Source organism: Dermochelys coriacea, chromosome 2, assembly GCF_009764565.3.
Source record: "Dermochelys coriacea isolate rDerCor1 chromosome 2, rDerCor1.pri.v4, whole genome shotgun sequence".
Taxonomy (NCBI): Eukaryota; Metazoa; Chordata; order Testudines; family Dermochelyidae; genus Dermochelys; species Dermochelys coriacea.
This window is the reverse complement of record NC_050069.1, coordinates 191572765-191595002: the sequence shown is the minus strand read 5'-3', so window position 1 is coordinate 191595002 and position 22238 is coordinate 191572765. Positions and strand designations below refer to the sequence as shown.

General features: G+C 41.4%; 1 protein-coding gene across 1 annotated transcript; it reads left to right on the top strand.

Annotated features, from left to right (window-relative positions):
• The first annotated feature begins 903 nt into the window (after nucleotides 1-903).
• On the top strand, nucleotides 904-14340 carry LOC119850673 (prostatic acid phosphatase-like). The gene is made up of 8 exons (XM_038389096.2): nucleotides 904-987; nucleotides 1879-2031; nucleotides 4854-4952; nucleotides 8113-8208; nucleotides 10595-10727; nucleotides 11240-11322; nucleotides 12628-12734; nucleotides 14184-14340. Exons 1-8 carry the CDS (start codon nucleotides 937-939, stop codon nucleotides 14338-14340), a joined length of 879 nt encoding a protein of 292 aa, XP_038245024.1. The 5' UTR covers nucleotides 904-936.
• Nucleotides 14341-22238: the final 7898 nt, after the last annotated feature.

The window sequence follows — 22238 nt, the reverse complement described above, 5'->3', positions numbered from 1 at the left end:
ATCCTGCTCAGTTCAATAAGATATAAATTTCAAAGGCTAACTACAATGATGTAAATTGTATTTGTACGCAATGTAGCTTAATCCCAAACAACCCCCCCCCACACCCATTTTTTTAAATGGCAACAAAATTAAATGTTGAAAGGACTATGTTCATGCAACTCTAATCTTTCACAATTACAGTCAGAGTGAGGAAATGCAAAAGCTAAGGCTGTAACATCAATGTTAACACAGCCACTTTGCAGTATTTCCCCCCTTCCTCCATGCCCACCCCCTTATAAAATATTTTAAGGTATTTTCTTAATTAGGATGTGAATAGCGTTTACTCATGTGAGTTGCCTGGTTACCAGACCCAAGGTAGTAATAATAAATAAAATAATAATGGATTTATTTAGCTGCTTTCATCCACTATTATTACTAAAATGTATACTACCATGCTGAGGTTAAAAACTGATGCATTTCCTGATTTTTGTGCTTATGACTATGTATCTTCAAATTGTATGACTATTGATGAACTGCATTTCATTATATATTACTGTATATGGGGGAAATGTTGCTTCTCTTGGATAGCTCAGATTCTATGCAGCGTAAATATTGAGATACCTAATAGACAAAGATTTAAAATAAATCAGATAGAAAGAGACGTGAGTAGGGGAAGCATGAGTGCCTAGCTAAGGTTCTTGCACATAAAGCAATCAGATGTGGTGTTTTGGGGTGGATTTTCTTGGTTTTATTTTAAAAATATCCCAGGGCATCCTATGTGACCAGATCAAAAAGAAGAAAAATAACCTATAGCAATTATTTTATCTACTGCTCCCTCCTCTTTTTAAAAATCAGCTAAACCTGAATTACTCATCCACAGCTACCTTACATTGGCACTCATCAATATTGTTGCTTCCACAGCTTGGAATACAGCGGCAATATGAGCTTGGGCAATACATGCGGAAGAGATATAAACATTTCCTGAGTACCGTATATAACCAGTTTGAGGCAAGTATCAGAATTAGCATGAAGGACATTTTTTCTACTTACTAATGGGACTTCCTTAAGACATGAGGGGTCTGATCCTGCCTGGTAACTTACACTGAAGTCAACAGCAGTTGAGGGTTCTCAGACTCCCTGAGGTTGTGGCCCAAATTTTGTTCAAAATTGACTCATTATAGAAAGATAACTGAAGAGTTAGTGCAGAGAGATCTTCACTTCAGCTGTATATCAGGTTTGGCAAGAAATCAAACTACACAGGAAGTTATGGTGTTTGGGTAAGCCTGAAAACACCTGAAAAATATTGGTGTTGTATTTGGATTCCAATGAATACAGAGATCATTGCCATAGGGCCTCACTAATAGTAGCCTCATTTCAGATACTTCATCACTTCAGTGATGCAGTAAGCCCTCCTGCGTAGGCCCCACAACCTCCTTACCGTGGATCTCAGCCACTGACAATGGGTGTCCACCTCTCTCCTGCTTATGAGAACCTCACAACTGGAAATTCCATAAGACACTATTAGAATCTCTTGGCTGCTCTCTATTTGATATCTTTACCTGTTTCATTTGGAGGTCCAGGAACTCATCAGATCCATTGCTGCATTCCAAAAGCTAGCTGGCCAACTAGAGCCTGTTGAATTTTTTCCCACTAGAATTTCTAATAGGGCTGCTATCACATTCCAGCTCACTATCCCCACCAATGCTTGCTCCTGCTCCAACTCACTGCTTCCTCTCTTCCTTACTATCCCAGGTTTCCTTTTTGGCCTCAGTCCCTTTGGATGTCAACCCTCCCTTTCCATTTACAGTTCCCTCCTTTCCCACTAAAAGTCAGACAATTAACAGGAGCAGGGTTTTGTTCGTGAACACTAAGAAATAATTCTTTCTATCCTTGCTCCAGATTTATGTTCAAAGCACAGATGCTGATCCAACTCTTATGAGTGCCCAGGCAAGTCTTGCTGGGCTGTATCCACTGGCTAGTAATCAGGTCTGGAACCCCAAAATTCTTTGGCAGCCAATCCCAGTTCACACTGTGCCAATGTCACATGACAAGGTGAGTACAAATTGGGGACTTTCTGCTTCAGAAAGCCAAAATATATGACAAAGAGTGAATGAAGTGGATGAAAGTGACACTAAGCTAATGCATCATACACTAAGAACTGATAGCGTGGGCAGCACCATTATGTTGAGATTCCTCAAGAAGAGAATTCCAATACACAGCCTTGTGCTTAATGAAAATAGAAAGATCTAAGTCTAAAATGTAAGGAAGGGAGTTTGCCCACACTGTGTGAGAACACAACTCAGAGTTGGTAACAGATTAACCCACTCTCTTGGCTTGCACAGATACTAAAAATAGCTTGCTCCATTTGAGAGCTGGAAGGAAAGTACATTTTTCCTCCACAATTCTTTAGGGCTGTGGTTTTCAGTCTTTTCTGATCCATGACCCACAAAATGGCCAAAAGAATTGTCCCATGTCTCACCATATCCCACAGTGAGATTTGGATTGTGGGATAATGTTTTAGCTATTTTGTCAATTGCTTAGTTTTAAAAAAGTTGGGGTTGGTGCTGCTGAGGGTGAGGCTTGTGAGGTAAATAGATCATGCTACTCCTTTACCTCTCTTCTCCTCTGGACCCACACAGTACTCCACTCTGGGGAGTGGGGAACACTTTTCCAAGGGGATGTGTTGAAGCCAGCTACACAGCCACTTGAAATGCTGCTTCTCCTGCCCCAGAGCTGGCACTTGGGCAGGGAAGGGGGAAATATGGGCAATGTCTGGAAGGGAGCAAGGCAGCAGGAGTAGGAAGAAGGGAGTGAGCTGTTCCTTCCTTCCCTTTCTTAGGCTCCCACTGAGTCCTACACACCTAGGAATTTTGCAGCTCTCAGTGGAGGTGCGCCCCACTGGTTGAGAACAGGTGGCCTAGAGCACTGGTATCAAATTCAGCAAAATGTCTCACATTTTTATACAAGTGATCAGAGAGCCATACCCTAGCCATATAACATACACAAGTGAATCAAATTACTGTAAAACATTTCTGTAGCCCTTATTTAGCTTGACCACTGAATGCTGCTGTCAAGGTTCCTTTCCCACTCTGAATTCTAGGGTACAGATGTGGGGACTTGCATGAAAGACCTCCTAAGCTCATTCTTAGCAGCTTAAGTTAAAAACTTCCTCAAGGTACAAACTTTGACACCAAGCGTGTTAAACAAAGAACAGGGAAAGAACCCACTTGGAGACGTCTTCCCCCCAAAATATCTCCCCAAGCCGTACACCCCCTTTCTGGGGAAGGCTTGATAAAAATCCTCACCAATTTGCATAGGTGAACACAGACCCAAACCCTTGGATCTTCAGAACAATGAAAAAGCAATCAGAATCTTAAAAGAATAATTTTAATTAAAGAAAAAGTAAAAGAATCACCTCTGTAAAATCAGGATGGTAACAACCTTACAGGGTAATCAGATTCAAAACATAGAGAATCCCTCTAGGCAAAACCTTAAGTTACAAAAAGACACAAAAACAGGAATATACATTCCATTCAGCACAGCTTATTTACCAGCCATTTAAACAAAAGGAAATCTAACACAATTCTAGCTAGATTACTTACTAACTTAACAGAAGTTCTGAAGAGCATTCCTGACCTGGTCCTGGCAAAAGCATTACACAGACAGATAGACCCTTTGTTCGCCCCTGCCTCCCCCCCAAGCTTTGAAAGTAACTTGTCTCCTCATTGGTCATTTTGGTCAGGTGCCAACGAGGTTATCTTAGCTTCTTAACCCTTTACAGGTGAAAGGGTTTTGCCTTTGGCCAGGAGGGATTTTATAGTTCTGTATACAGAAAGGTGGTTACCCTTCCCTTTATATTTATGACAACTGCCCTGGTCTGATGCCCATTGTAGGTATTGTACTGCAGTCACTAGAAACTAAGTTAATAAAAAAATTCTCATGAATAGGAAAATGTAAAAGTAGATGTGATTCCCCCCCATTATTTATTACATTTTAAATTACTATGAATATACAGCAGACTTGACTCCAGAAGTATCTTTCTATTCAAAGAAAGTGTCCATCAATTACATGAAGAAAAATCATACCTATTCATGAACATATGGTTAGATTTCAGGATGACATGGCTCAAACAAGTAGATTTTTAAAGCAGCAAAAACATAGGTGCGCATATATCCAGGCTACCGATTTCTTCAGTTCTCCAAGGTTTTATTTAAAGCTCTTGTTTTAATTGTGTAGCTACAAACAGTTTTATTAATTATTTTGTGAGAGAGGACAAAACACATGTTAGTAGGAAAGATACATGCCTCTTCATCTCAAATTGGTTGTAATTTTGGTTTTTTAATAAATAAAATAATTTAAATTTATTGCCGATAATTTCAAATAAAAATTCTCAGATAACGCAAATACACATTCTTAGACTATATAATCTAAGCAGTCTTTAGCTTGTGGTAAGAGTAAGCAAAGTTTTCAAAAATCTCTAAGACTGAACATTAGGGGTGAAATCATACCTGTGCAGATGCCAGCAAAAGGCATATGCACCATTTAAGCCCTATTTTGAAGGCGTAAGCAGTTTATGAGCTTGCAACAGCCTTCTGCACAGGTGCGGATTTCACCTTGACTGATTATGTTCTAATTTTCAACCACAGCGTCTGTAAGCAGGGACTTCAATAAAGGTTTAATAGTTATATTACAGAAGTGAGTCCATAGGGCTATTATAGTTTACCTATGGTGAAAAGCACTGGAAAACAAACCAAAACCCTGGTACAGTTTGGTTCAACTAACACACACATGAAAAATGGAATCTCTTGAGAGAACATTAAATAGCCAAATGGGAAACACCCTGCCTAACTAATCCATTGTATTTTTTGTTTTAGTTGCTACACTTACCTTATTCAAACTGCCCACGATACAACAAACTTCAGAAAGAAACTTTTGCAACAAGGGCATTTCGAAGACACTTCAAACACTACAGGGTAAAGAACACAACATATTTTCAGTTGTGGAAAAAGTCTAATTAAAAACTGTCTGTAAAGGGTTGTTTGACTCACCACTGGACAGTGATGCCTCCTGGTGGTTCTGGGGTTTAGCTCAGTCAGGTTGATGCCCCTGGCCGTGGTTACACCCAGTCTCCTAGGTTACCCTTGTCTCACTCCAGAAACCACAGCATCTGCTTTGTGACTCAGCCGTCTGGCTAGTAGGTCACTATTGTGGTTTGCCCTTCCGAGGGGGATGTATCAAGTAGTCTCAGGCAGTCTTCCACTTCATTGCCTCACAGTCCCACTCCTGCAATGACAGGCAGGGGAACCCAGGCCCACCCTCTACTCTGGGTTCCAACTCCAGGACCTTCTACACAGCAGCCAAAGTTCATCCTTTGCCCCTTTCTGCCTTTCCCTGAGCTGCTTCCATATCTCCTGGCCTTTCCTACTTCTCTGGGTTTGCCAGTCTCTTCACTCCATCCTCCCAGGGAGTAATTTTAGGCAAACTCATAACTGCAGCCCCCTCAAACACATCTCCCTTCTCCCAGGGAATAACTGCAAACACTTTCCCAGCACTCCCCTCTGCTTTCAATTTCCTGTTTTTTGTAGAAGCCCCACATGTCCCTCACAGGTGAGCATCTCTCTAATTAGCTGCCTCCAGCCTAAAACTTCCCTATTTGCAGCCTAATTAACTTATTGGCCCCACCTGGCCCAATTCAGCTCTTGCAGGGCCAGTTTGGGGAGTACACTCCATCACACTGTCACTCATGACAGAATTAGCCAATGGTAGATCACCAGAATGGAAATCAAGAGACCTTGTTGTGATGTTCCCCTCTGGTGTTATCTGGACTGGTGATCTGCTAGGTCACTCCAATCCTTGACTCTGGGATCCAGCCTTACCCTGCTCTGCTCTGAGAACCCCCCACTCCTGGGCTGTTCACGCACAGCCTCTAGCATGTAAACTGCTCATTGGATTGTGCAACCGAATGACACTAGCCAATATCTCCGGTCTCAAACACAACCCTAGGAACCTCCATCTTGCAGTGCCCAGTTATGCCCGCTGGACACTACAAGTTCAATATGAGTTCGTCAATTTAACAAAGAAATTGATATGTACCAGGCTTGTTGTTCCAAGGGGAGTCTCTGACATGCTTCAAACTAAATGCACTGCTTCAGGTAGAATAAACAAACAGATTTATTAACTACAAAGATAGATATTAAGTGATTATAAGTTAAAGCATAACAAATCAGATTTGGTCCAATGAAATAAAAGCAAAACGCATTCTAAGCTGATTTTAACACTTTCAATGCCCTTACAAACTTACATGCTTCTCACCACAGGCTGGCTTGTTGTTCCCCTTTGATCAGTGCTTCAGTCGCTTGGTGTGGTGTCTATAGATGTAGGTGGAAGAGAGAAGAAGAGCATGGCAAACGTCTCTCCCTTTTATCATGTCCTTTCTTCTCTCTTGGCTTTGCTCCCCTGCCCCACTTCAGAGTCAGGTGAGCATTACCTCATCGCAGTCCCAAACTGACCAAAGGAAGGGGGGTGACTCACTCGAGAGTCCAACAGATTCTTTTGTTGCTGTCTAGGCCAGCGTCCTTTGTTCCTGTGAGTCTGGGCTGGGTTTGTCCCATACATGCCCTGATGAGGTGTGAACTGCCTCACTGCTCTTGGGGAGTTTTTGCCTGGGTTTACAGCCTCATAACTATATATATGAAATTACAACCTATAACATTACTATAACATTACTGTAACAACAATTACTATAATATTACTATAACAACAATGCTAAGTACATCATGAGCCTTTCGAAGACACTCAACATGACAAACTTTGTCTTGGATACTACACAATCATATTATAAAGATGAACATGGGGATGTAGGGTGTTCCCATGACGTACAGAATGTCACACTCATATATTCTTCTTTTAACGCAGGTATTTCATTCCTACTAACATTAACAGGCCTAACTACCACATATTGGAAGGAGATTATACCTACTAACTGATTATGAAATTGTAAAACCTGCTAGGCTGGCCTATCTACACCAAATGACAGGTGCAATTTTAATGAAGATAAACTCTTGGCCACCATGTATCAAAACTCCACCTATCACTTGGATTAGTGGAAATCTACAAAACAAAACTCAGCTCAGCTCTAGACCAACCTCTCCCTCTCTGCTCAGTCTCTCATCCACAACGCCTCCTCTGACATCTCTCCCCACATATGCTCCTCTGCTAGCTCAGATGACTCCTCCTCCTCCACAAAAATCTCCTCACTATTTTTTCTCATTGTCATGTTAGAAAATTCCCACCGTTTCACTGCAGTCTCAAACACCTCTCTCTCCCCTTCATGTCTCACATTCAGGTTGTTGCTCAAGTGTTTCACTTCTTTCACCATCTCAGATGCCTCTCCCTTCCTCCACATTCCCACTATCAAAATCCTTACTGTGACTGGGGTAATCTTCTGTCAACTCCACTGCAACCTCCTGCTCTCTGGCCTATCTGACTTCCACTTTCTAACCCTCAAGTCTATCCAGAACTTTGCTGTCAAACTATCATCTTCCACTGCTTTGACCATGTCACTCCTTCTCAGACTCTTCACTGGCTCTGCAACTTGGCACCACATTCAATCTACTCATATTTTACACAGTTCTGCCTCTGCTTATTGTTCACTTTTGTCTCCTGCCACTCTCCTGCTCAATATATACTTTGAACTTGTTCTGCTTCCCCACATGGTCCTTTTTACCCCTTTCCCACAAAGTGCCTTGGTGCTTTTCCCCATGTTTCCTCAGACATCTGCAATTTCCTCCCTGATCCAGTAGGTCATGCAGCCTCCCTCTGCTCCTTCAGATCCCATCTCAAAATCCCTTTCTCCTCCTACAGTGTCCCACGTTCCCACAACAATCTAAGAAGAAAAAAAATCAACATTTTTAGAAGGGGAACTTATGATGTATATATTCTGTAGGACAAGCAACTTCCTTTCTTCTTGCCTGTTGTCATTTCTCCCTGACTTGTAGGTTCATTGGAACAGCATCTGTCTTTATTCTTTCTATAACAATGGCATATACCACTAAGGCATTATATAGGAATGTCATAAATGAGCAAAACAAAAGCCTTTCATCATATTTAATGTTTGTTGTTTTTGTCTTCCAGCCGTTTCTGAGATTTTTAGCAGTTCACACAGGATACCCATTGAAGAGGCTGAACACTGAAACAATTATAAAAATATATGACACCTTACTATGTGAGGTAAAAGTATATAAGAAAATTCCCCTAAGATCCAATTCAGACATGCTACAGTACAAGAAGGATTGATGTACAAACTTCATCCTCTGCTCCTTGTGGTTAGAAAAAAGCTATACGTTTGCAAGGAATAGGTGTTTTAGAATGTCCAGAGCTAGGGATTCTTACCAGACCAGTTGCCTCAAATAAGTGACACACATATCCTTCATCCAGTTCTATGCCAACATAGCTCTTTTTTTTTTGGTTAACTTTCTTGTTACCCTAAGTACCATTTAGAAAGTCTATCTGTCATATTATCACCACAGTTCTGAAAGGGAAAAGATGAGGTAACTTTTAGACCCTCTGCTTGTCGTATTATTTATACAGCACCATAAAGATGCACAGCGTTTATAGAAGTAAAAATACATGAATTGGCCCAGAAATATATAAATATAATCTTATATAAAGATTATAAAATATAATCTTCCTCCTCAAAGATTTTAGAGTCAAATGGTGCAAGCAGGTACAGTAATAATTAGGTAGTAGCAAATGGAGTAGTGTGTGGATGGAAACATCTGTAAGATTCATTGAACAAGTGGGATTATGGCAGTAATTTGAAGGAGGCAGAAGGCTATTTGTGAATATAGTTTGGGAGGCTATTCTAAACATAGGGACTATGTCTTCCAGTGCAGGAGCAAACAAAAATTGAAAGGTTTTGCAATGTATGTTGTTGGTTGTTGTTTTGTTTGTTTGTTTTCTTTTATTTAAATAAATGTTTGGCATATTACCTAGAAAATTAAAGCAGTTTTATAATAGATTACATTGTGGATGCCCAATTGTAGCATATTATGCAATAAGTTGCCATCTGTCCTGAATTTTCCACGATAGTCCCAATTTTGCCAAGGCAATCCCACATGGGACATTTCCCAGATCTCTACATTAGTTCAATGACCCATGAAATGTCAACGTAATGGCAAACTGCAACTTGAGCATGTTGCAGCAAGTCATCACCACATACCAGAGAGCAATGTGCCAATGCAAGGACACAATACTGTATTGCAAACATCATGGTGTTCTGAGACAGGAGTTTATTCCATCAGGTCAGCTTACAAAATTGCCCATCCTTGTCAGTCATCAATGGCCCTTATGCCAGAGAGAATTTAACTAATTAGTAGAGTACTTCCTCCAGTATTGGACTCTGAGTATGGGTCCTTCATGTTGCTCAACTGGGACTCCCACCACAAAAGCAACAACTCTACCAGCTGTGCAAAAAGAGTCTTGTTGTTAGCTGTTTTCATGCAGCCACAGTAAGTCACCTCATGGTATTATTTATTATTGGTCACATGCATTTGACTTCTAGGTAACTCCAAAGCCACAGGCACTTGTTTGCCTGCAGCAATGCTATGAAACAGTATTCACTTAGCATGTCCTCTTCTTTGTAAACAAATCACATTTGTTAAAGAAATAAATAATATATTGTGACCTGAGCTGATTTAACCTGACATGATCCATTGTTTCCCCTGTTTAAACAAATCCTGTCAATAATTAGCATGTCCTTGTCAGGACACAACAGGTAGTATGGAAGCAGGTAGTTCTGAGAATGCTCCCACTGTTTAGCTCGCTTAAATTGTCACACTTTGATAAGGGTACACTATGTTATGTCAAAATAGACTGGTTTTGTTAAACAGGAATTCAGTTTAGTACAAATCTGGAGCATTGTGTGCATTTCCTACCTCTTCACGGTAGTAGCCTTTAACATATCTGACTCCAGCCCCAGAGGCAAACATAGCCTCATTCTACTTTGTTTTGGGGACTGAGGCAACATCTGTAAGAGTTGGTGTAAAATGGGCCAGAACTCCCCAACCCTCAGCAGATGTCAGGTTGTTCCAAATCCAGATATAAATGTGGCAGTTTGAGCTATTCTCTGGCTCACTGATTTCTCAGAGCTGCCAAATCAAAGAGTCTTGACTGCCATGTAAGTTTTGCTTGAATAGGGGCTTCTGGATGTGGCCCTGGAACTTGCTGACAATAGAAAATTTTCACTAAGACACAAGATTCATCCTTAATAATTTGATGATGATCATCCCACTATACATGCAGCCATTTTTGCCTATCCCTCCCTATTAGTGCTGTGCCACCTCCTAGTCTTCATGAATACTGTCATCTCTTCTTACCCTTTAAAAGTTGCTGTCTTTGAGCAATATATTGATATAAATGAGAGTTCCACCACCACCCAAGTGCAGTGTCTGGTCCTTAGTTTAATATAAAATAAAAAGAAATCTTTAATTTGGTCAAACATTCAGGATTTGTATCTGAATGTACCAGAGCATTGCTGCTAGCAACAATACAAAAGGAAGCAACACAATCTGGTAGAAATCAGTGAGAAAATCATTGTTTTCCTTCTTTGCTGTAGGAGATCAACAATTATACTTTACCATCATGGGCCACTCATGGTGTCAGGACCAAGCTTCTAAAGCTCACAGAACTGCTGCTACGGGCAGAATTTGGGCTCCACAAACAAAAACAGAAGTCCCGACTCCAGGGAGGTAAGTAAAAATACTTAATTCTAAATGGAGTGAGAGTGTGATGGGAAAACAGAGTGGAAAGGGTGTACAGTCAACTTTGGAATTCATACCATATTTAGAACTATGGAAGCTGCTATATACACCTATATTACAAGGTGATCACCATCTATTCTTACTTGCACCCATGGAAATCAGGAAGTTATAATGGAGTTACACTAAAGAGAGGGCCAGACTCACCAGTACACTCTGGCTTCTTTGCACTATTCTTGTGACCCAACCAGTTAAACCAGTTTATGGCTGCTTTCAGCCACTGGGATCTACCAATGAATCTGGCCTTAAAATTGGTGCATCTGCGAACACAATCAGGCTCATTATTTATAAAAAGATTGGGTCAGATGCATCAGTACATTTCGAAAAGTAGCTATAAACCCATGTTAACTAGTCTACCATGAGTTTAAGCACTTCCTTGTGTTGAGAATATCAACACAGGCTCCCTATACCATTATTGTCACTATTTCCCTATTTTCTTCTAGGTGTTCTTTTAAAAGATATTCTGAAACATCTCTCGACTGCCAGAAAGCCTTCCAACCAGCGAAAGATAATTATCTATTCTGGAGTAAGTAATTTTTTTCTTTTATGTTGGATTTTTGAAGTTGTCAACTATAATTAAAGACATGGGACTTCATTTCCTGCATCTAACAACAGTTACACTGGGTTTTCTTTCTTCTGTGGCTAGCTTTAACCATTTCATAATGATTTACTTAGAAAAAATTAGCTCAGGTACATACAGCATCGCATTTCCCAGTCCAGCCTAGTGGCTTACTTCATTCTTAAGCTGTTTCGATTGTTTAGTAAAGAAATCAAAAGGCTTGTCCAAGGTCTTGCACTGATCCAATAGGACATCCTTGATCTAGAAACCAGCCTCCTGCTGCTTTTTTAAAAATTAAATGTAGTGATTTTAAAAGGTGCTGGACTGGCTGTCTTAGATACTGAGGTTTTCTATTTTTACACAGAACATGCACTTTCTCCAGTGGACAGGGAGAGTCCTGGGTTACTGATGGCAAAAACTATTTATAGCCCAGTTAGATTGTCAGATGTTGGACCTTAGGGTAAATTCTTTCAAATCTGACCTCTAATTCTAGATGCCCAACTGGAGAAAGCTTGGACCTGACTGTAAGAAGACTGGAATACTCCCAATTCCCATTCACTTTCACTAAAGTTGCAAGTGCTCAGGTCTTCTGACGCAAGATGTCTCAGGATGAACATTCAGAATTAGAGGTCACATTTGAAAGTTTCAGAGTAGCAGCCGTGTTAGTCTGTATTTGGAAAAAAGAAAAGGAGTACTTGTGGCACCTTAGAAACTAACAAATTTATTTGAGCATAAGCTTTCGTGAGCTACAGCTGAAATTGTTTGGCCTAACAACTGAGGTACTCAAAATTGAAGGCCACTTTTAAAATTTAGGCCTAAATCTACCATTGGACTGGAACTGATAATTGCCAGTCCTGGACCTCAGGCCAGCATGATTCTGGGCAAATTATATATATTTGGGATGAAAAAGAAGGAAACGTTTTTCTTGCAGGTTGTTATTGTTATTTTTAATGGCAACTGTTTGAACCATTCTGAGATTTGGAATATGAGCAGTAGTCCCGGAAGACTGATATAAATGCATTTTATCACATAGGTATCTCCACTCCAGGAGAGGTGTATTTATTTCTGGAAAAAAGCAAACTTTTTTCAAAGCTATCTTAAAATAAGAATAATCAAGGATACAGAGATCAAAGGCCAAGTACCTTTTCACTGAGTTGTGCAAGTAAAGTGAACTGTGAAGCTTAACTGGTGGAGAAATTATTGAATGTTTGCTCAGTAATGATCACATCATTCTCAGGAACTCTTTAATGGGAGTGGTTCTTCTGTTTACAGCATGCTGCTACCATCGTTGCTTTACAGATGGCACTCAATGTTTTCAATGGAAAACTCCCTCCATACGGTGCCTGCCATTTTTTTGAACTTTACCAGGAAAAGGATGGGTAAGTATCTGGATAAAGCTGTGTTACTGAAATGTACTCTTTTAAAAAACAATTTACTGAAGCCCCAGAGTATTTTATAAATAAAACTGGTTTTGATGGCCAAAATTGAGCTGCCTGGACACATTGGGCCTTAAATAATAATAGGGACCAATTAGCTTAATTATTATAATCTGAGTGACTTTAATGCTTTTGAAAGGCACCAGGTTCACAGCCCTGGAGCCTGAAGTCTCTCACTACAGTATAAGCTTCCCCACCAGTAAGTTTCAACCCTGTTCTAGATCCACCTCCAGTGGTGAGAGGTTTTACTCAGCTCCTACTGCTACTCAGTCCTCTGGCTCTCCACTGAGAGTGGATCTGCAGAGTTGAGGATCCCCAGATCCCTTCAGCTCCCAAATTCCCCCTCCATGCTGGAGACACAGGGAACCCTTGTGGAGCAGAGCAACATAATACCCTCCCCTGGCTCACAACACTCTTTCCACTGTGAAATCACACGATTCTGGTGCCTCAGGCTGAAGGAACAGCTTTTTCCAGACACATGACTAGTGCTAGTTCAGTGAACCTAGGTGCCATACAAAATGGCTGGACACCAGGTGGGATTGTCAAATGCATCTAACAGGATTTAGAAGCATAAATCCTACTGAAAGTCAATAGGAGTTGGGCATCTAACTCCCTTGGGTCCTTTTGAAAATCCCACCCCCATGAAAAATGCCCTAACAATAAGGTCAAGTAGAGAACATACAAATCTTCCAAGGAGGGATGGTGAAGTTTCAAAATAAGTTGTTAAAATTGGACTGGACAAAACACCTTGAGAATGTACAGGAAAACTGGCCATGTCAGCGCAGGAAAATAGCTTAGATGATCGGTTACCTTGGGAGGTGCTGGAATCTCCTTCCTTAGAGGTTTTTAAGGCCAGGCTTGACAAAGCCCTGGCTGGGATGATTTAGTTGGGGATTGGTCCTGCTCTGAGCAGGGTGTAGGACTAGATGACCTCCTGATGTTCCTTTCACCCTGATAGCTATGATTCTATGATCTAATGCCAGTAAATCCTTTTGATTCTCAATATCTACATACAAAGGCAGATTTAAATGCTAGAGTATAAGACAAAATTGACTCATGCTGTGTTACAGCAGAGGTGAAGTTGATCCATAATGTTTTACAGACATTTATGTATCAATATTTCATTTAGACCTTGTTAAATTGGTGAAATACTCTCCTCTAGTCTACCCATGACACCCTTACTAACAAGAGGGCGCATGGACTGCAAGTTCCTGTCTCTTATAATAAAGCACAGTTTCTCTTAATAATTCATTCCATTTGGCACTTTTTATAAAGAGTTAGAAAAAGTGTGTCAAACTGGTCCTTGGTGTAACTGCATTTAATAGGTTCCAAACACTGCAACTTCAAAGAAGGCGTACCTAATTTTACTTTTATTTGTGTGCTGTGACTCAGGCAATACACCATTGAAATGTACTATCGGAATCACTCTTTGAAAGATCCCCACCCGCTCACTCTGCCAGGCTGCAAATTTCGCTGTCCTATCGAGCAATTTAATCAGCTACTTTCGTCAGTCATAGTGCACCATTGGACAAAAGAATGCAGGATGTAGGGCATAAACAAGGTAAATGTTATGTGTGCATGTGTCATCCTAAATGTGTGGCAAGAGCAGATACAACCCTGACTACACAGAACTTTGAAACGGCAATATTTTTGTAAAGGTTTGATCTGAAATGAATGGCAATCCAGATCCATTAAGATAATTTTCCTCCTACCTCTCTATTGATGCATATGCCTGGCCAACCCCAAATCTAAACTGCTCTTCTGGTGGAAGAAAAATTCAGGTTAAATCTACCTTGCAACCAAGGGTGTAACTTGCAGCTTGTGTAAACATACCTGCGCTAGCTTTAGTATAGCTAGCTTGCTAAAAATAGCAGTGAGGACATGGCGGCACAGGCTTCAGTGCGAGCTAGCAACATGAGCACATAGCTGACGGAGGCTAGATAAGCTTGTACAGCCTGTGCCGAAGCCATGTCCTCACTGTTATTTTCATTGAGCTAGCTAGATTAAAACTACCATATGTACATCTCAATGAGCCCCAAATTGCATCCCCAGTTGCATTGTAGATGTAGCCTCAGAATGAAATCAAGTATTATTATATGGCTGAAACATTGTAGGATACTATTTTTTTAATTTTATTTTAGCATAGTCAAAAAGACATTTAAGTTACTAAAATGAGACAACAGGAGTTGGAAAGATATGTCAAAGGACTGAGCTATGTCAAATCTCCCAATCTTCTGTACATGGAAATATACCTCCCAGCTGATTGGCAAGTCCATGCCAAGTCCTTTGATTTTTCAGAGATATCCGTATTTGGAAGGGGCAGGTGGAAAAATCACGCTTTTCTTCCTATATCTGGCTTCACATTCCTTACTATAGAGTCCAAAAACAAATAACTGCCAAGAACACAAGTACACATAGAAAACTATCAGATTTTTCAAGGAACAACTGTTATATGTCATGCTTGGAAATCCCATATGGCTTTCTGAATCACTGGTCTCAAAAGGAATTTGGAACTTCAGATATTAGACAAGCATGAGCCAATTCACTTGGCTGTAAGTATTTTCTTACTACACTCTTCCAAATCCATGAACAGAAGGAAGATGTTTTAGCTGGAGTGAGTGAATAATCAGCAATGAATAATTTACTCAAGGAATTTCACAGATTGTCAGTAAGCTGATCAAGAAATCATCAAAATTATTCACTATTGAATGTGATTCCTGTAGTTTTTGACAAATGTGATCAAGAAGAGTGTGTTGTAAATATCCAACACCTGCACTGTGCTGTTTTGCTACCTAAGTCATTGGGATACTAAATCTGCTCCCTGATTGGATAAATTATGTAACTAACTAACAAAAAAACAAGTGAAAAATTACTATCAAATACATAATCAAAATTTGCTGTTGGTAACAGTTTGGGTATTTAGACTTAAAGTTAAGTTAAGAGGGCCAGCATAAGGCCTCTGCACTGCTTAAATTCTCAAACCAGCGGCAAGTCAGGTTTAGGTGGTACCTAGGCCTCATACTGGCCCTTTGCACTAACACAAATCTCACCCTTGAGGACTGTTTGTCCTAGTAAACCTTGAACACTTAAATATATATGAAAAACCAAACACAAGAGGTCACAAACCTGGTTGACTTTCAAATCTGAATGAATATTTTCAAACCATTTTTTCTACTTTCTGCTAAATTATCATTTCAGCTGCTGCCCCAAAAATTACCAAGTCACTGTGAATCAGGACAGAAGGGAAAAACTGATCCTTAATATCCTGAAACTGAAGCAAATTCACAAGAACCTCACACAGCTTCTGGGCCAACTTCAGACCCAGTGTGCAAATGGTTGCAATTCTTTTTAATTTCACCTCCAACTTTGTCAGAATCATCTTTAATATTGCCCCCTGGTGCTGCATATGTACTTTGTGTTGATACTTTGAAGAATAATGTGCTTATGAGTGAGCATCCATCGGATAGAAACCCCTAACATGGTTATCTCAAGTAAAACACTCCTGGCAACCATAGAGAGTCGGAGGGGTGTTTCTAGGCAAGGGCCATGTCTTTTCACCTGAACATTAGGACAACTATGATGAAGGGCAGAGTGTTCACTTTACATGCATGTAGGAAGAGAATCCCCTTCCCACACTCTCCTTGATGCTCAGGGAGCATTATGCCTTTCAAAATCGGCTGAGTCACCACTCAGTCACCACCCATACAAGCTTTTAATCACCCATGTATCAGCCTTTTCTGTGTCTAGTTACACTAGTCCCAATATTCAGATGCTGTTAATTCAGCTAGTCGCTGAAACTGTCCCCTACTCCTCTGCTTCATGTTCATCATGTTTTGTGAGAACAAGGCTGCTTGCTAAAAGCTATAATTCACTTACCTTCAGATGCATGCTCTAAGATCTTCAGGTGACTAGATTTGTGAAGCAATTCCCCCCACACAACAAAGTGACATCAACCTTTCCGATATTTCAGCATTAACTTCCATCAGCGTGACCAGAGCCAGCATTGTACCTGTCCAGAGAAAATACATCTTAGAACTGCAGTGGACTGTGAAAACTATACATGGCTGTGACTTTTCTTAATGAATGTTACTTCTGCTTTAACCAAATCATGTACCTTAAATGAAATATTGACTTTACAAAGCCATAGTAATTTATCAAGATTTATGACTGTTTAGTTGATTGACATTAGTTCAGTGGGTTTACTTTCAACTTTATGAGTATAGTTTTGATGTTAACTTTTTTGGGGGGGGTATAAGTTTAACTTTCAGCAAAGATGTGATATTGCCCATTGAGTGCTACTGCCTCTTTAAGAAACAACAAGATCCTTTAGGTCTATGGGCAGGTATGGAAAACAAAATCAGAAGGAAAGATGCATGCAAATAGAAGAATCAATCCAGTTGGCTCCTACTTTCATCTATTCCAGGAACAATTAAATATTTTGTACAAAGATCCAGAAATCCCAAGAAACAAGGAAAATTGTTATTTAAGTGAAGGTGTGACACACAAAAGAACCCACATATGAGTAGGAAAAAAGACAAGAGGGATGGGGTAAAATGGACTGCTAGCCTGCAATTGAAAAATAAAAACATTCCCAGGTGGCACGTCTGCTGTAAAAGCAGCATAGACTGTGCGCTCGAGTGACAAGGCAAAGAGGCATCAAGCCATTCCCCTCTTTTTGAGGAGGCTGCAAGTCTCAGTTGTCATGGATGAAAGAGAAATCACTTGTTGCTTTGTATGTCATCCTTTCACACAAAAAATGTACCTTGCTTTTGGATATAATTGTCATTACTCTGATCACAGTAAAATCCCTGTTTCAGAAAAATCCATGGGTCAGTGCAAAGTCTGAGTTTAACAACAAAAAATGAAGGTCTTCCAAAAAGTGGAGAAAAAAGCCACAAGCTGTTAAGTGCTAGATAAAACACAGCAGAATATACTGTGGGGAGCAATACTCCCTTAATTGGAAAATGGGCTAGTTGAATTACAGAGCCAGAACTTGAGAAGTCTGCAAGTGCACAACTGTGAGTATAATTTGTGGAAGCAACTACCATGACTGCATGCAGTTGACAAATTAAACATGTATCTGGTCATTTTCACATGCAGTTACCACTATTTCAGCAACCTTACCTGGGAAATTACAGCATGCCAATTTGCATACATGGGAGGAATTCACCCCTGTACAGAGAACCCTTACAAGGCTTCAGCACCTCTTTAGACATGAATGTTAGTGATGTATAGCCTTTATACTGGAACTGGCTGAGCAAGAAGACTGGGGATGGACACTGGGAGTTGGGAGAGAAAAGTGGGATCAGAAGAGGAACCTTGGGTTGTGGGAGACTGGGATGAGGAACCCCAGGAGGGAATCTGGGACTGGGAGCCAAGGTGGCTGAGCAAGAAGCCAGAGGAAGAGACTGGAACTCAGCATCTTTGGGGAAAAGCTGAGACTCAGCTTGGGAACCCAAAAGTGGGGACTGTCTAGGTGAAGAGATCTGTACAAGGAGCTGGGGGAAGGCGGAGTTACAGATGAGGCTAGGACTAGGAAGGGACAGGTCAGGCTGGAGAGAACAGGTGTAAGAGGGGTCAAGTGTGGAGGAACAGTGGCAAAGAAAGTCTATGACCATTAGAGAACACTTCCTTTCAGAAATGGGAATGGAATCCAAGATTCCTGGATCTCACCTCTCCTCAGCAAATTGCTGTGAAGCCAACAGGCAAAGTGAATCAACCTCCTCTAGTGGCTGGGCCGCACAAAGGATGACAATATACTATTCCTCAAGTGGCAGAGGTCTCTATTGTGGATCTAAAGGTTCAAGCCCTGCTGATGAACCATATGGGTGTCACTACAGTTCCACCTGATGGAATTTCTGAGTTTACTGTGTAACTCTCTATATATTTATAATAATCCTTTCCACTTCAGTCGTGTCTGATTTCCATGTATACAGGGTATTGATAGTCCTATTTTGCTTCAAACCAAGAAAAGCATTTTGGCTGGAATTTTCAAAGCAGCTTAAGTGAACTTGAATTTCAATGGGACTTGGGCACTTAATGGTCTTTTGTGCCTTTGCAAAATTCTGCCCCTTGCTCAGTCTATACCCACACACTTTCCCCAGCAGAAAATAAAGAAAACTGGAAAATTGCTTTTTTGAATGTCAAACAAGTTCTTATTGTGATTTTTCCCACTCGGTTTTTCTAATCTCCCTCTTACAAATGTAATTTCTGTAGTTCCCCTGGAAGTTGACTCAGACAGACTGAGGTTGCTAACCTCTGGAAACAGAAGGGGTTTCTTGCCACCCAAAACAGACTCTTTTTTTATGAGGGGCCTCACACTGCTGCCATTGCCCTCAATGGGTGCAGGATCAAGTTTTTAAGTAGAGAAACTGCGGTGATATGTGAGAAAGGGGGCCTTTTTGACATTCCAGCTTCCTTTCCACTGTTTTGAAGAATGAGGTGCATCACAGGAGATAAAGCCTTTTAATGTATCTTTCTGTCTCCATCAGCCAAGGTGTGACTGGGTCCCTACACCCTTGAAGAAAAATAAAATACCAAAAATAAACGTGGTTAAAACACACAGATTATTTTCTTCCTTCAGGCAGGTAACACAGATTCAGGATTCTCCTCTTAACAGGCAGGCCCCATTCTGTCCTCAGCTGGGGCCAAATAGCCACTTCTCTTTCCTCCATACTGGTAGGGAGCTACAAAGAGGCTCCCAAATGGCAGGCTCAAGAAAGAATAGCCATGGGTCTGCTTTGTGGCAAAGAGGAGTGAAAAAATAAACAAAGGTTTCCCTCTTGGCAGCATAAATAGCCAAAAAACCTACCCGCTTTGGCATAGCAGCAAAACAAAGATAAAAAAATGTCTTTTCTCTTTAGCTTAAGGGCAGCCAATTCCAGGTCGTTCCTAATCAAGAGAGCAGCTTCTCCCTCCCACAAGCCTTTCTTTCCAGTATAACCCTAATCCTTTTAATAAGTTACAGCTAAAGGCTTTTCCAGGCCTGGCTGTGCATGCAGCCTTTACAATGCAACCCAGTGAAGCCGTTCAAGCACAAAAAGCATAGGGTCAGTCAATCATGTCTTCTTTTCCTGGGAGAAATTTATTTTTTGCGATCAAAAAACTAGTAAAGAGCAAATCTTACTTTTAACCTCTTCTCTGTCTAACCACATTTCACAGTGTACACAGCCCATCAGGCACTTTTCCTTTCTACCACCAAAACTGCAGAAGCACAGCTGGGAATACTTTGCGTACATCCTGCTCTGTTTTAGAGAATATTAATATCAGCTTTTGTGAAAGTTGAAACACAGGAGCCAGATCTTCAGCTCTTCTTTATAACTGGAAATTTAAAATGGAAATGAATGTGGTTTTGGTCTTTTCTTTTAAAAATCCCCTCAAACAATTACAGCTCAGCCTTAGTGCTATTTAGGTATTTACAACTGCACAGAAACAATGGTACAGTGGATCATGTCATAACACCCGTATCACAGTGACACATGGGACCCGCATCTTTCACAAAACATACAAACAAAACATGTTTATCAAAAAAAATATTTTAACGAGGTTTTAACACCTGAAGATTTATAGCAGGAGAGGTTAAATACCATGTTCAATAACTATGGTCCTTCGAGTGGTATCCCTATGGATGCTCCATTTCAGGTGCACGGGCACTCCATGGCATCTTTGATTGGAGATTTCCGATAGTTCTGCCCATGCATGCGCTCCAGACATCCTCATGCCCCATAGTGAGGATATATAGGACTGTGCAGGTGAATCCCCCTCAGTTCCTTCTCTACCATGAAGTCCTGTGAGCCAAAACTCTGAAGCAGAGGCGAAGGAGGGTGGGGTAGTGCAACACCCACAGGGACACATATATTGAAAAAATGCCAGCTGCTGCACAATTAAGTAACCTCTCCTCCTTCCTCAAGCAGTGTCTGTCAGGGTGCTCCACTTCAGGTGACTCCCAAGCAGTATCCACAGAAGGAGAAGGGAGCTTCGAAGTCGGATCTAACACTGAAGACAGACCCGCACTGCCAACCACAGCCTCCAATTTGGAAGCATGAAAATTGAGGCCCAGGTTGCAGCTCTGCAACTTTCAATAACTTGGAACATCTTGCAGTAGCTGAACACTGGTGGCGTCATAACAAGAGAGAACATACCCACAGCGCCGAGTCTTTGAGTGGAAATTGTGGATCCTTTGGCTCCGTCCGCAAATGAAAACAATCAGTCTGGGAGACTTTCCAAACAGTTTGGCTTTGGTTCTGTCCAGATAGAAGGTTAAGTAAGTAAGAGAACTATACCAGAACTAGAGTAGAACGGCTAAGCTACAGCTAAGCTGAAAGCAGCGCACAAGATACTCTGCCTCAGGTTGTAGGGCGGTTGAGAAGGAACTTAGGGTGGTTCACCCATGCAGCTCTGTATGTCCTCAGGATGGGGCACAAAGTTGTTTGGAGCACATGTGCAGATCCAACAGGCATCACTTTTTGGGTTATTCCCTCACAAGCAGACTGTTTCCATGAGAGCAAACAGACATCAGTACTTACTTTTCCAGCTGCAATAGACATCTCCACCCCTCCCCTTCCATGTTACGTGGATATCTCTGCACCCTGGAGCCTGCACTCCCCTTCCCACACCCCAACCCTCCGCCTCAGCCCGGAGCCCCTCTCCTGCACCCCAACCCCCTCATTCCCAGGCCCGCCCCAGAGCCCACACCCCCAGCCAAAGCCCTCACCCCCTCCCACAACCCAACCCCTTGCCCCAGCCCCCCAAACCCCTCATTTCAGGCCCCAACCCAGAGCCCTCACTCTGTCGCACCTGAACCCCTCCCCAGCCAGATGAAAATGAGCATGTGAGTGAGGGTGAGGGAGAACAAGCGAGAGAGGGGGGATGGAGTGGAGGGGTGGCCTCAGAGAAGGGGCAGGGCAGGGGTGGGGAAAGGGTGTTCAGTTTTCTGCAAATACAAAGTTGGCAACCCTAGCCCTGCATACTCACTTCCAAGCAAGCAGAGGCCAACAGGAGGTCAGGGAAATGCAGATGGAGGGGAAAAAAAGTTGAAGCAAGAGCTGAAAATTATCTGCAGACAGAACTGCAGAGAGGTTGGAGCAGATGGAGATGTGGCCCAGGGATACCAGATGGAGCTCTGAAGGCCTTGTGACTTATAGGGTGCCAGATGCCTCTTGATATATTGTAAAGCAAAATTAAAATGGTAAGGGGTGCTTTGTACCCAGTCCTGAGATCACTACTGCAGGAGCTCAATGGAGGACACCAAAACATGTTTGGGAGTGACTTTGGACCATTCCAAAGTACTGGTATTGGTAACTCTGAGGTTCTACTGTACTGTTGCTCAGAGAGCTACACATGCATCTAGGAGGTTATATTACAGTTGTTGGGAGCAGGGTAGTTTTAGTATATTTTAGTTTTTGTTTATATTATTTTTAAAAAGTAGTTTGACCTGGTCATGGGAAG

What these genes read in the sequence shown, in the direction of transcription:
- LOC119850673 (XM_038389096.2), top strand. Translation starts at nt 937, where the DNA reads ATGCGGAAGAGATATAAACATTTCCTGAGTACCGTATATAACCAGTTT. An exon ending in GACACTTCAAACACTACAGG is followed by an intron (nt 4,953 to 8,112) that starts GTAAAGAACACA and finishes TTTGTCTTCCAG; the next exon opens with CCGTTTCTGAGATTTTTAGC. An exon ending in CTTTACCAGGAAAAGGATGG is followed by an intron (nt 12,735 to 14,183) that starts GTAAGTATCTGG and finishes GCTGTGACTCAG; the next exon opens with GCAATACACCATTGAAATGT.